Raw genomic sequence first — 13,598 nt, forward strand, 5'->3', positions numbered from 1 at the left:
AGGAGGGGGAAATTCCTTAGCATGGCCCGCAGAGCCGGGAATAGTCTAGCTACTGCAGACCTCTGCATCCTACCCCTCATCCTGTGGTTCCAGCCACACTGCTCTCCATGTTCCCTCCCACTACTATTCCCTCTGCTCAAAATACTGTTCCTGCCTCTCTTCACCTACTTGCTAAGATCATAATTCAAGTGTCACTTCTCCCGTGAAGACTCGCCTGAGTTACCTGGCTAGGTCCACGCCACCGTCTACCCACTCTTTACAGCAATGTGAGAGTCACAATTCTACTTTAGTCTGTGTGAAATGTTCATTAAATTTTGCCTCCACTACCAGACTGTAAATCAAATGAGGACAGCCACTGTGTCTGTTTTTGCTCATCAGGGCATCCCCAATGCCCAGAACAGAGCAGGAACAGTACAGGTGCCCAATACATATTTGATGAATTAATTTAGAAAGATTTCTTTGTTCAGTGTGGCCTGGTAGAAGAGCACTGAACTAGATTCTAGGCCCACTTGTGTCCTACGTAGTTGCTTGGCCTTGGATAAGCCACTTGCCACTTGACCTTTCTGATCAGTTTCCTAATATGTAAGGTCAGAGGGTTGGATTATGCCTGTAGTTCCCAACCTTTTGATCATCATGGATCCTTCTTGGACAAGTGTCTGCAAAACAAGCTAAAAATGTTTAGGTAAAATCGCTTCCTCTTCTTTATACATCAAAATCATGTAAGTGTGGGCAACCAGGTTCACCAATCAGTAACCAGCATAAAACTTACTAAGAAATGACTGAGTTTAGATATGCAAAATTACCAGCTTAAATTTTGATTCTACTTTCCACCTAGCATGTATAAATCTATCCCTATACCAAGAAACACTCTGAATTATCTGAGTCAAGTCTGAAAACTGAGTTCTGTGATGAAGGAATCATATTTTCAGCTGGTGAACTTCTGGGATCACTCCGTTCCTGTTTACCAAAAAAGAATCATTTAGTGCCAGATTGCAATTTGGCTGCTCCCTGGACCGTGTTTACATTCTCTTCTGCCCTCTGTCCAGGGCCTTCCTCAGATCTTTCAGACTATTAATCTTGTAGCTCCCTAGTCGAATCACGGCAGGGAGGTTGGATCTGCATCAGCAATTCATCCCACCCTACAAAACCACCAATAAATTCAACAACTTCACTGGGATTTGGGCCACATGTAGATTAAAGGTTGTTCTATACCCTTTCTAAAATTATTTTCTTGAAGAAGATATCTTAGATGCAGATAAAAATAATAAATGGTTTATGTTTGCATAACGTGCTACAAGTTATGAAAGTCTCTTTACATACATTATTTTATACCAAACCTTGTACCAGTCAGGCAAGGTAGGTATTATTAGACTTGTTCTTCAAATGAGGAAACTGTCTCAAGGTAATTAAATGATGCTACATGATATGGTGAAAAGAGAATGGACTGGGAGACACGACAGTTTTAGGTTCAACCTTGACTTCACCACTTACTAGCAGTGCGACCTTGAGCAATGGACTGCAGCACCCCAAGCTTCAGTTTCTACATTCGTAAAATGAAGATAATATCTTAATAGGGACATTGTGAGAATTGAATAAACAGCAAAAGTAAAGCTATGCAAAGAGCCGATGCCATGTGAATATCCTTTCCCTTCTTCTTGCTCTCTTTGCAGAGTTGGGCCCTGTTTCTTCAGACCCCCAAGACAGGATCATTCAATGGAGCCACAGCTGCCTCCCCAGGTAGCAATACATTCCTGCATGGTCTGTTCAATTCTCTAAGAGTGTCTCTGTGTTTCATGAACCTAGGAGATCAGTGATGGGAGCCACCTCACCTTCAGTTTGGTTAGTGTATGCATGTCTGCCATGAAATCCAGCACTTCGTTGATGTACTGACGCACGCACTCCATCGCTGCGGTCCCACACTGAAACACAAAGACACAGCTGGGTCACAGCTCCAATTGTGCCCTGACTGCAATGACTGTCCCACTCTGGTTTCATGCTGTTTACTAATGAGTTGTTTCATTTTCTGGATTTCTGACCCAATCCATTCTTCTCAGCATAGTCTGTGATTATCTGCCCACAGTTTGGACAAAAATTGATAAAAGGTTTGGGGTGGAGAGCAAAAAATAAATAAAATAAAAGGTTGGGGTGGAAAGGAGAGGCCTGTGAGAGACAGGGTTAAATGCTTTTTCCACTGGGTAATTGAACTGATTTTTGTTTACTTATCTTTAAACTGGTTTGTATACAACGATTCAGCCTTTGTGATGCCATTAGTGTCAGAGTCCTTATGACATGAATAGCCCCAAAACGATAGTAACATGTTATCACTCTAGGGAAGTCTTAGATGTACATAAATATGTGCCACCAAATTCTACCACCAGAACCTTGGATCTTTTTCGATCCAAAAAAAAAAGGACAGAAATAAACATCGTGTTTGCTGAAAAAGGCAGAAATTCTCACTCAATTCACCTACAAATTAACTTTTTATACATAGTAGATACACTATTAAATAGATAAATGTACCACTTATCATCAAGTTCTTGCCAAGGATAAATAAAAGAAATAAACAAAATGGTCATGTTCCCCATGCAGTTGGGGAAGACTGTTTGGGAAGTTTTAAAGGAGAAGAAAGCAAGCCTGTTTTACTTATTAAATGGCATGAACCTGCTCTCTCAGGGCAATGCAGTGAATTCAGGATTATAAGCAAAGCAAAGGAAAATGAGCAGACAGGCTGCTACATCAAAGCTGTACGAGAGAACCCACACATCAGGCTGGGTATAGTGCGGATCAAAAGCAGGCAGTCTTTGAAGCCATATGAATACTATGCTAAAGGCCTTTTTTGGCTTTCTTAGGAAAATCTGGAACTTTATATACTTAACTAGCTCACCCAGTGGCTCTTATTTTCCCATATTCATGTAAATCTGCACAGCATTGAACTATATCACCTTCTCTCTCTTCTAGAATGTTACGCTTGTCAGTTCTTCTGACAGGATAACAAACAGTAAAATAAGGTCATTGGCAGTCTGTCAGAGTGTTTTCCAAGCATTGCATATGTTCTAAGGTTTTCTTCTTTTAATTTAAATCAGGTGGAGGAATTATAAAAGGTTATTGTGTTCTTGCTTTTGGAATATTAATCCTTTAGTGCAAGAAAGGATTTCCCCCTGATTTATTCCATTTTCTCTGACCTTTCACGTCATGCAAACAGGAGCGTAGACTCTGTGCATGCATTTCTTGAAAGGGATTTGTTGCCTTTTATAGGCAATATTTTATACCATTTCAACTAAGCAAATGTCACCAAAAATAATAACGAGGAGCATTATTCAATATTTGTCTTTTAAGTTGGAATCTCAAAAAGTGAGAGTGAAAAATTTACTATTATCTATTTACTTTTGCTCTAGAGACAACTACATCTAATAAAATCCTTAAAATCCGCTTTAAAGTCAGGAGAATCTTAGCCATCTACATTTATAAAACAAAGCATATAATTTCCATTCCACTGCCTCCCCCCCTTTTTTTTTACTTTGCAAAGTGTGAATATAGCCTTAGGCGTGTTATTTAAAAAACAAAACAAAACAAAACATAAGGAGCCAAGCTCCGTTTGTTTCAAAGACCTATATTTATTTCAATACGAAAATTGAGGTAAAGAACTTGAAAACATACTCTAACCTCAAACATGAACTGAAGCAAATCATATCCGATTCTTCCTCAAAACTTGTATGTTATTTTAAAGTTAGATTTCTTAGATTATGAAAGTAACACATGTTCTATGTAGAAAGTTTATAAAGTACAAATTACTAAAAAAGAAAATTAAAACCACCATAATCCTAATTCTGGTTTTCCACCTCTGAGAAAACCACTGTTACTATTTCCTCCCAAGTTTTTTTTGAATGCATAAAACATACACACATACATATAATTTTTTATAAGATTGAGATAACTTTTTTTTAACTTGTTTTTTCATTAAATCCATCCTAAGCATTTTCCAATTAATTAAACATTGTTTGAAACTTTGATTTGGTAGCCACATAATAGTCTATCTTATGGATGTACCTTATTTTATTTAAACAATACCATAATGTTGGACATTTGTTTCCATAGTTTTGCTATTTTAAATGATGCTTTAATAAATATACTTATATATAAATCTTCATGGACATATTTATTTTCTCAAACATAGTCCTAGAAATAGATTTTCAAACTGCCTTCCAGCAAAGTTGTTTCACTACCACCAGTAGCATATAAGGATGCTTGCCTCACTTCACCATCAGTAAGTTCAATCATCGAGAAAAATCTGCTGTGGGGTGGTGAATGAGGAGGTATTAGTCAAAGGGTACAAAGTTGCAGTTATGCAGATGAATAAGTCCTAGAGATCTACTGCACAGCATAGTGCCTATAGTTGGCAATACTGTATTATACACTTAAAAACTAGCTAAGAGGATAGATCTTATGTAAAGTGTTCTTATCACTAATGACAATAATTAATACACAAATAAAGAGGGTAGGAAGAAACTTTTGGAGATGATGGATATGCTTATGGCACAGATGGTGGTGATTATTTCATGGGTGTACACTTATTGCCAAACTAATCAATTTGCATATATCAAAGATGTTCAGCTTTTCGTATGTCAATCATACCTCAATAAAGTGATTTTTTTTTAAAGTAAAGGAAAAATCTGCTGGTGTGCTAGCCAATTTTAATTTTTATATTTTTAAATATTTTTAAATTAATTTATAATTCATTGATTGCTAAGGAGGGTAAAAGGTTTATTTGAATGGCTTATTGGTCATTGGGAAGAACACTGTATGTAAATCCTATAACTGTTGCTTTTTCGTTGTTGGTATTGGAATGTTTGTCTTTTACTCATGGATTTCAATATATCTTTTATATATTAGAGATGTTACTGTTTTTAGCTATCACATAGGTAACAAACATTGAGTTTTAAAGAATTAAACAATAAGGAAACAGCAAGTGCAGCAAAGACTGGCTGGCTACTCTGCAGACCCATTTCTCTTGTTCCTGGCACACAACTAGACCACATTTCCCATCCTCCCTTCAGTTCGGTGTGGTGATGTGACAGTTCCGGTCAATGCAACCTGAGTAAAAGAGACATGCACTTCTAGATCTGGTCATGAAAACCTTCCACATACCATATTCTCTTCTCTTAACCCAAACGCCAGCTGATGGCAGAGGACTAAATGATGGAAGGATCCTGATCCCTGCACATCCATGTAGAAGTCCCATTCCCCTATCAATCAGGACACCCATTTAAACTTCACATGAGCAAACAATAAACTGCTTTTGTGTTAAGTCACTGAAAATGGGGATTTTATCTCATTGCATCTTGTACTATCCTAACTATTATCAAGAACCCTTAAAAAAAAACCACAGTCTAGTAATTTTACTCCCAGAAATATATTATAAAGACAGCCTAAAATATAAACAAGGATTCAGGCACAAAGATGTTCACTGCATTTTAATTACAATTTCAGAATATTGAAAAAAACCTAAAATATACAACAATAGATCATGTTTATTAATATTATTTTTAATAGATAGCACTTACTCAGCACTTACTATATGTCTGGCAGCATGCTCATATGCTTTATATGCATTTTCTCATTCAATCCTCAATTTGCACATTAGGCCGTGTTATGTCCATTCCACAGATGATACAAATCAAAGTATCATAGGTTAAAATACTTTCCTAAAATCATACAGCTAGTAAATGGCAGGCTTCAAACCCTGGCACGAGTCTAAAGCCTACACTCTTAACCACTATTCTATTAAATATAAAAATGTAGACAATTAATTTGGTCAGGACTTACTCCAGGTACACAGGCTATCATCTGCTTGCTCAGGATTGTTGACTCAGCTAGTTTGGTTCCAGCATCTGCACAAATAAACTAATAAAAAATTGAAAGGATAATTATTTTAAGAGTACTTGGACAGTAATAAGAAATTTATAATTTTATTAATTTGGCTTAAACTCGTTAGTGTTTACTCTTGTGACAATCTGCCCTGGATATATCGGACTTGCTAATCACAATAGTTCATTCCTATCAGAAACTCAGAACTATAGTACTGACATTAGCATGCAGATTCCTACTTTACCCAGAAAGATAAATGGCACTGAAATGGTACATTCAATCAAGGAAGAAATAATAGATGTCAGCATTGTCAGATTTATTCTGAAGTCACTGTATTTATTCTTTAGCACTTTTTGGCAGTACTGTTATGCACACATTCACAGATTTTCATAACTTTTATCATTGTATCATATGTATAGAATAAAACCAGGAAAACAATCAACCTCAGAGTGAGTATTCAACCTGTTTCTTCCCCTCCAAGGGCCTTCAGCGTTTGGTCTTCCACCCACCACTTCACCCACATGTATCCCCTGCTGACAATGACCCCACTCCTGCTCTGGCCACCCACAGGACTTCTCACACACTTGCATTCTAACAGTCATCACATTAGACTGTGGTGACCTATGAGTCTATTTCTCAATCTGTGAGGAGCCCTTCAAGAGCACACGCTTGACACACCTCATTCCCAGCACCAGCCTAGTGCCTGCCATCTCAGAGGGGCTCAGCCAGAGTTTATGAAACAAATAGATTAATCAATTATGACTTGAGATCACGGTGAGGATGAATTTTCCAGATTACAATTTAATTTGCTTCATTAACAGATTTTGACAGGTGCTCCCCACTTAATGTAACATTCGACTACATATTAATGGTTTTAAGAAAAAAAGTTAAACACACAGTCTGCAGACTTTGCTATGTGCAATTAGTTCCTGTTTAATTTTTCTTTCCTGGCCTCTGGCCAGTGGCCCTAACAATGTGGGGGTCCAAAGCTGCTGTTACGCAGCAGAGTTCAGAGGCTCCAAAGAAGTTTCAACACTGACAGCTCCTCCTCCTCATTCATTCCTCTCTCATACTGGAAGGCACAGGAAAGCTGGGTGGGTCCTGGAGCCCCTCAAGTATGCTTGCATGACCTGGCTGGCTCCTTGAAGGCAAGATAAGATTGGTGAAGAAGCAAAACTTCAAATGTCGCTATCTCCCTTCAGCAGATGCCTTTCCCACCTACCATACTCGGCAAAGTTGAATGAGTAGCCTAATGGAAGCACATGGTCAGCATGGTTAATAGCCACACAGGGTCAAGATCTGAAGTCAAATTCAAATGTCTGACTTGTGATAACCCTTATAAGTCAGAATTCATTTAAAAAATCACCCTAAAAGTAATGGAGGTGCCTCAGAGAGTCTGGCATATCAAAGGGGAAAAAAGCACATACGCCTCTAAAATCATCTATTATTTATCAACGCATTTTAATCCACTGTATTTTCACACCATACATACAATTGAAACCTTAATAAATCCCTCTGTCTTTGTTTTCTATGGCTGCTAACCATGAACTGAAAAAAATTGACTATAATTTTATAGAACTGCTCAAAGTATAAAGACATAACTAACATCAGAGAGGGAAATTATAATTCCTATAGAAGGAAGAAATCTATACTTTCAGAGAGAAATATGCCACTGAAATATGCACTCCCCCATGAATACAAAAGAAATACAACATCCATTATGTGTCATTATGAAATTTATTATCAAAATGATACCCAAAATAGTATCTCCACCTCTCATCCCGTAGAGTGATTGGATTATTACCAACTCAACTAATATTAATAACCCCCTCAACAGCAACTCCCTGAGTTAAAGACAACAGCCATACCACTGCTATTTCTTTGTCCTCCAGCCCACAACTAACCTATCTTTAAAAGAAAACCTTTCACTGACATGATTTCTCATAACTTAACAGGCAAGTAAATCCCACAGAGTGGGAGGGATACACGCAAATCAGCAGAACATATACTCTCAACACATAGTGGGAGCTGAGGAAATTCATTTTGATTTGAACATAAATAGACTTTATGGTGGCTTTTAATGAGTTATCACTCAATTATGAAAACTCTCCTTTAATCTATCTCAAGAACAATTGTAATAACCTATTACATCTAAAATATCTACAGCAAACCAGCAGAAGAGAACATGTTATAAGCAAAAGCATAAATGACGATAGATCTGAATTAAAATAACATGTTATTGCATCTGTCCAAAGTACAGGAGAACTATGCCCTGGTGGTCGACAATTTAGACTCTAAAGAATATAATTTTTTTTCTATTTGGCAAATTCTTTCCTATCTCCATGCCTTTTTTTCTTTGGGAAAAAAAAAATCCAGTTGAAAATTTAATAAAGCCATCTGACCTCATAGGTAAGTAAAATCAGATAATAGCAGTCATGACTAGACAACCACAATATAGCAGGCTGGGAAATGTCCCATGACGCCAGGTCTCCTGGAAGAATTCTAGGAATTAAAAAAGACTGGTACCTGTTACTGCCTGACATGTTTAGAACTTGGGAGACCCCACATTCCTGGGGCAAGTGCTTCATTGTCCTAAAAAGGGTTTCTTTTACTGCCAGAGTATTTGGTAAACAACAAAGGCATGGTCTATCTATGAGAAGAATATAAACGCTTCCATCTCAGTGAACTCATCTGTCTACTAAGTCATTAATTAGAGAAGCAGTAGATAAAGTACCCTCGTGATTCCTCATAGTGAAAGAATAAATGGTAATCCCAGCATTGGAGCAACTGACTCTGTTCTCACTGGTGGGGCCAGTGTCATTCATGATTGATCACCTGGGGAGTTTTTCCTTTCAAACATTGCTTTCTTTTCTGTTTCCAAGTTGCATTTTCAGTTAAACAGACCCTCCCCCACTGCCTTCAGAGGATGGTCACTGATAGCCGTAATGAACGTCACTGACGCAATATCCATCCATACGGTGCGCCTGGTTGTCCAGGTGCCCAGAACTGACATTGCCCATCAGTACAGGGGAGAGCTTCCCTCTGACTCCAGCCAGGATCCTCCAGCCCTAGAGAAGCTACCAGAGAGCAGGCTGTCACCTCCACTGTCCCCCAGAGGACACCTGGAGGGCCCAGGCAGTCAAGGGCAGGAGCAAAAGGAACTGAGCAACCCTACAGAAAGGGGCACTACTCATGAACAGAAACAAAAATGCTTCTTCATCCTGGGACTTCTCTCCGTGGCAGGCAGGACCACAGGGCAGAAAGGGGAACTACTCTGTTTTTTACGGTATGCCTCACTTTTATTTCTCTCATTAGTAATCAAAATGGTTTACTCCAAGAGTTTGTAGAACAAGGATAAGTTATTTCAAAATGGCATGATGTTTAACATTATTCATTGGAGAAGGCTGAAACACTACTGATAAAGTTGTTCCTCACGGGCATGATCTCAGAATGTCTTCAAAATACCTTTCCAACCTGAATAACTTGATTTTTTTTTTTTTTTTTTTTTTGGACCGGTAAGGGGATCGCAACCTTCGGCACGGTGTGGTCTGCACCACACTCAGCCAGTGAGCGCACCGGCCATCCCTATATAGGATCCGAACCCGCAGCCTCGGCGCTGCCAACGCCGCACTATCCTGAGTGAGCCACAGGGCCGGCCCATAACTTGACTTTTTAAACTTAACTTAATGATTCAATGACAAATACATATTTGTTTTTAAAACACGAAAATGTCATACATTTAAAATGGCAGATGAAAAATCCATAAAACATATTTAGGAGTATCTACTTTTTGCCTTCTTTCTTCCTAAAGCTAATTTGTTTTTGTTATTTATTCACCTGACTGGGATACAATAATCACTGTTTTCACGGTTTCCTTAAGCACTGGGTAATTTATACTGTCAGTGTTCTTTTGCTGTCTTGTGACAAGTGCTTATTATGCTTGACTAATGTACTTCATAGAAAACCACCCCTCGGCCGTTACAGCGTGGGGTGCTAGACCCCAAAAAGATCAGCCACACAGATCTGCTCTGCTGAGGATTAAGGGCAATTAAGGGAATAACTGTCCAATGCCCACAGAAAAGCCCCTTCAGGCCCTAAAACCTAGGTTGTTTTTGTCCCCAACTGAAATGCCATCAGAAGCAAGTGACCCCCAGCCATTGTCGATCTGCTAACCTTAAATCCCTCCTGGGCTATTTCACTAAGCCCTGTTCACCTGCCCTCTCCTCCAAACGAGCACACGTTCCATTAATCTTTAAAGTCAGTTTGTCAGAGTTGCTTGTACTCGAAAGCAGCGCTGCTGCTGACGTGTGCGTACGAGGCGCTGGCCAAGACCAGTCCACGGGGAGAGGTTCAGTTTGCCTCTCCTTAGGAGAGCACATATTTTCTGGTTGTGATTTTGCTTCTGTCTTCCTCTTGAGCTGTCTAGTGTCTGGATACGATGGGAGCCATTTCATTCTGACTTCATCATGCCCAACATCCATCGCTGTCATTTTCCAGCAGTCACGAACTCTCACTAGCATATGCTCTCAGAGAGCTTCAGTGTGCCCTGGAAAGCTCTTCAGAGATAACTTACAGACAACTCTTTACTGAAAGTACAACAACTTTGTATTAAATCACAAGCCTTTGAGAAAAACTAAATTCTGGTCCTAATGATTAGAAATGTATGGAGGGGAGGAAGAGGATAGGCAGTGGACATTAAATGGTAAATGACAAGTGTTGCTCCTCCTCTTCTCTTACTGGATAAACACCTGAACTGCGCATCGTTTGAGGTGTACGCGGTCCCTTTTCTACACCACTTCCTCACTCAGTCCGCACCTCTACTCCTGCACCCATTACACTGTGTTGGAATTTTTTGTTTATACATCACCTTCACCTACTAGATTGCAAACTCCTGGAAGGAAGGGGCCATGGCTCATTTGTCTGTTTTCCTGGCACCCTGTGTGGTACCCTGTGGCACTTCTGAAGCCTTCCTCCATGTCTCAGGCTGAGTTAGCCACTCCCTCCTCCATAGTACTTTAGTGACAGTAGTTAGCACATTATCAGGATATGCCTTTCACATCTCTATAACCCCAGAACCTAGCCCAACACAGGTGGTCAGGAAATATTTGTAGTGGGAAATAATGCTGCATAGTCAAATGCAGCCAGGTGATGGAAGACCTGGATATTTCGGGTGCTACAAGGTCACTCTAGGTATTTAATGTAGGGAGTGAACCGATAAAAAGCACAGTTTTAGCAAAATTCTGCTAGGCAGCCATAGGCCAGAAGATTGGATGGGTGTGGACAGAGATGAAGGCGGGGAAAAAAGCTAAGAGTTACTACAGTAATCCAGGCAAGAGATGTAAAGAGCCCAACTAGGCTGTGCTTCACACTGACTAGAGTGGGTTCTGGAGTCCTACTGCCCTTTGGTCAGATGCTGATACTATCAGTTAGGCCAGCTGTGTGCTCTGGGAAAGCCATTGAACCCCTCTGCAGTGCAGAACCGATACCTCACATGGTTTGTAAGGATTAAGTTGGGGGAGCAAGTAAAGCACCCAACACACTGCTTGGCACATAACAGGTGCTCAATTAATGTTCCTTTCTCCCTCATCTCTACAATTCAGGGAAATCTATCTAGTTCCTTGACCAACCTTCCATTTTCCTCCAATAATTTAACCTCAAACTCATCTGCCCAGACTCTGAGACTGGTCTTAATGCTCATCAGGGAGAATTGAAAACAGCTGTGACGCAGGTAGGGGCACTCAGCACAAAAGCCACCTGAATGATACCCTGATCCCAGCTGTAGCTCATGGCTGTCTTTAAATCCAGCCTCAGCCCTTGGCTGGAGGTGGGGACCTAGGTCACCTGATCCCCTACTGACTCATCTGGCATTGCCAGTCTTCTTTTTCTCAACCCCATTTATTTAGGAATAAATTCATTATCCCTAAATTTATCCCACCTTCCTGCCTAAGCCTCCCCTATTGCTTAAAGCCAGCCAGCTTCTGGGCTGAACCCCAACTCCAGGCAAAGACATTTGTCTGCATCCACCAGTCCTTCGTGACCCAGCTTGAATGTCATGTCACTTCCTTCATGAAGTCTTCCCTGATTTCACACCATATGAGGTGGGATCCCTCCTGCTCCCAAATTCCCCCAGGACACACACACACACACACACACACACACACACACACACTCTCTCTCTCTCTCTCTCTCTCTCTCTCTCTCTCTCTCACACACACACTCCACTAGTCATAGCCTGTCTCAGGTGATCAAAACCTGCATGCTTGCCTAAGATGCTGAGTTAAGGACGCTGAGGATGGAAGGCTTCAGCCCTCATAAGCAGCAGCCCTACAACCAAAAGCATAACTGTTGTCAGTTCTCCAGAACCTGCCTGGTATGCATTCAAGCCCTTCTGCCTCAGTGGTCCCATGGGGGCTGATTCACATCTACCCCCACCTTGGTTTGGCTCAGTATATCCTGCCATTTGACTGTATCTTGCCTGGCCCACCATGCACTTCACTCCTGCTTCACAAAGATTAAATGACCCCCCCATACTCTTCCAACTCTGCAATGAGACCTCAGGCTCGGCCTGCTCCCTAATATTTTTCTTTGTTTGGCAGCTGGGGATCTGAACCTTTGCCCTTGGTGTTGGCAGCACCACACTCTACCAACTGACCTGACCGGCCAGCCTCCCCCATTTCTGGCTTCATTAGTCCTGTCTCACCTCTGGTGAGTCAGCTGCCCATCCAACCTACCGGATTACAAATTTCTTGAGGACAGAAATTATTTCATTCTTCTTTCTGTCCCTCACAGAACTAATTCCACAGTGGGAACAAAATAAATACTCCTTCTGTCTTTTTTAGCCAGTGGAAGTGCCAAGTGCCTAGCATTACTTAGATCATGGCTCATATAAGATGTATTATTTCTCCTCTCCAGGAAAAGACATTTGGTTTTACGCATATGCTCCACACCTCCCTTAATTTTTCCAAACACGCATGGATCTCATGAAAAATTTTACGAATAAAGCATAAGCCTACCTGGACAAGCAAAAGGAGGTTTGTATCTGGTAAAGGAGATTTGAGCTTTAGGGCCTGCAGAAGTTCTAGAACAACACTACGAGACAAGTAGAATTTATCCCGTTCCTAAAGAAAACAAAATAGAAGAAGGTAAGGGATTTAAAAACTCAATTAGAGTATATCTATGTCAGAAGCGCTTCCAAAAGATTCACACATCATATATAAAAAACGGCATTTAAGAAGGTGTAGTGAACTGTCCCTTAAGAAATAAAATTAAAACTGAAAAGAAAAAGGCATTTTTTTGGTGTGTTATTACTGAAGCACTGAGAACACATAATTTAGTGGATAAGAAAAAAAAACAGGCTATCTCTTAAATATTGAAACCACAGGATTTGGTTCTTAGTCACAGGAGATAGGTCCCAAGAACTGCAGCCATTAAACAAGTCTAAAAGTTTTTTTTTCAATACAAAATTATTTACAGAAAATGATACTTAACTCTTAATGGGTTCCATCTCTCTCCTAGGAACTTACTTTTTATTAACTATTTCAAGCATACAGAAAAAAGAGAGAATGGAATGTTACGTACCTACCACCCATCTTTGTTAAATTGTGTCATTTTGCTTTATTTTATTCATCCTTTTTTAGTGATAAAATACTACAAAACAGTTGCAGCTACCTATACAGTGCTCTCTTCTCTTTCCTCTTTCCTCCCTTCCTTGAAGTAGCCACTATTCTGAATCA

The 13,598-nt window shown here is 40.0% G+C and overlaps 1 protein-coding gene across 3 annotated transcripts in view; it reads right to left on the bottom strand.

Moving 5' to 3' along the window:
- Positions 1-13,598, bottom strand: part of UNC79 (unc-79 homolog, NALCN channel complex subunit) — a 187,150-nt gene that overhangs the window by 16,250 nt on the left and 157,302 nt on the right. For all 3 annotated transcript variants that reach the window (XM_063091208.1, XM_063091206.1, XM_063091207.1), the window contains 3 exons: positions 12,879-12,983; positions 5,824-5,901; positions 1,830-1,919 (listed from right to left, as the gene is read on the bottom strand). In XM_063091208.1, coding sequence (XP_062947278.1) covers positions 1,830-1,919; positions 5,824-5,901; positions 12,879-12,983 — 273 coding nt within the window. The remainder of the gene's footprint in view (positions 1-1,829; positions 1,920-5,823; positions 5,902-12,878; positions 12,984-13,598) is intronic.

Source organism: Cynocephalus volans, chromosome 3, assembly GCF_027409185.1.
Source record: "Cynocephalus volans isolate mCynVol1 chromosome 3, mCynVol1.pri, whole genome shotgun sequence".
In the NCBI taxonomy this organism is placed as follows: domain Eukaryota; kingdom Metazoa; phylum Chordata; class Mammalia; order Dermoptera; family Cynocephalidae; genus Cynocephalus; species Cynocephalus volans.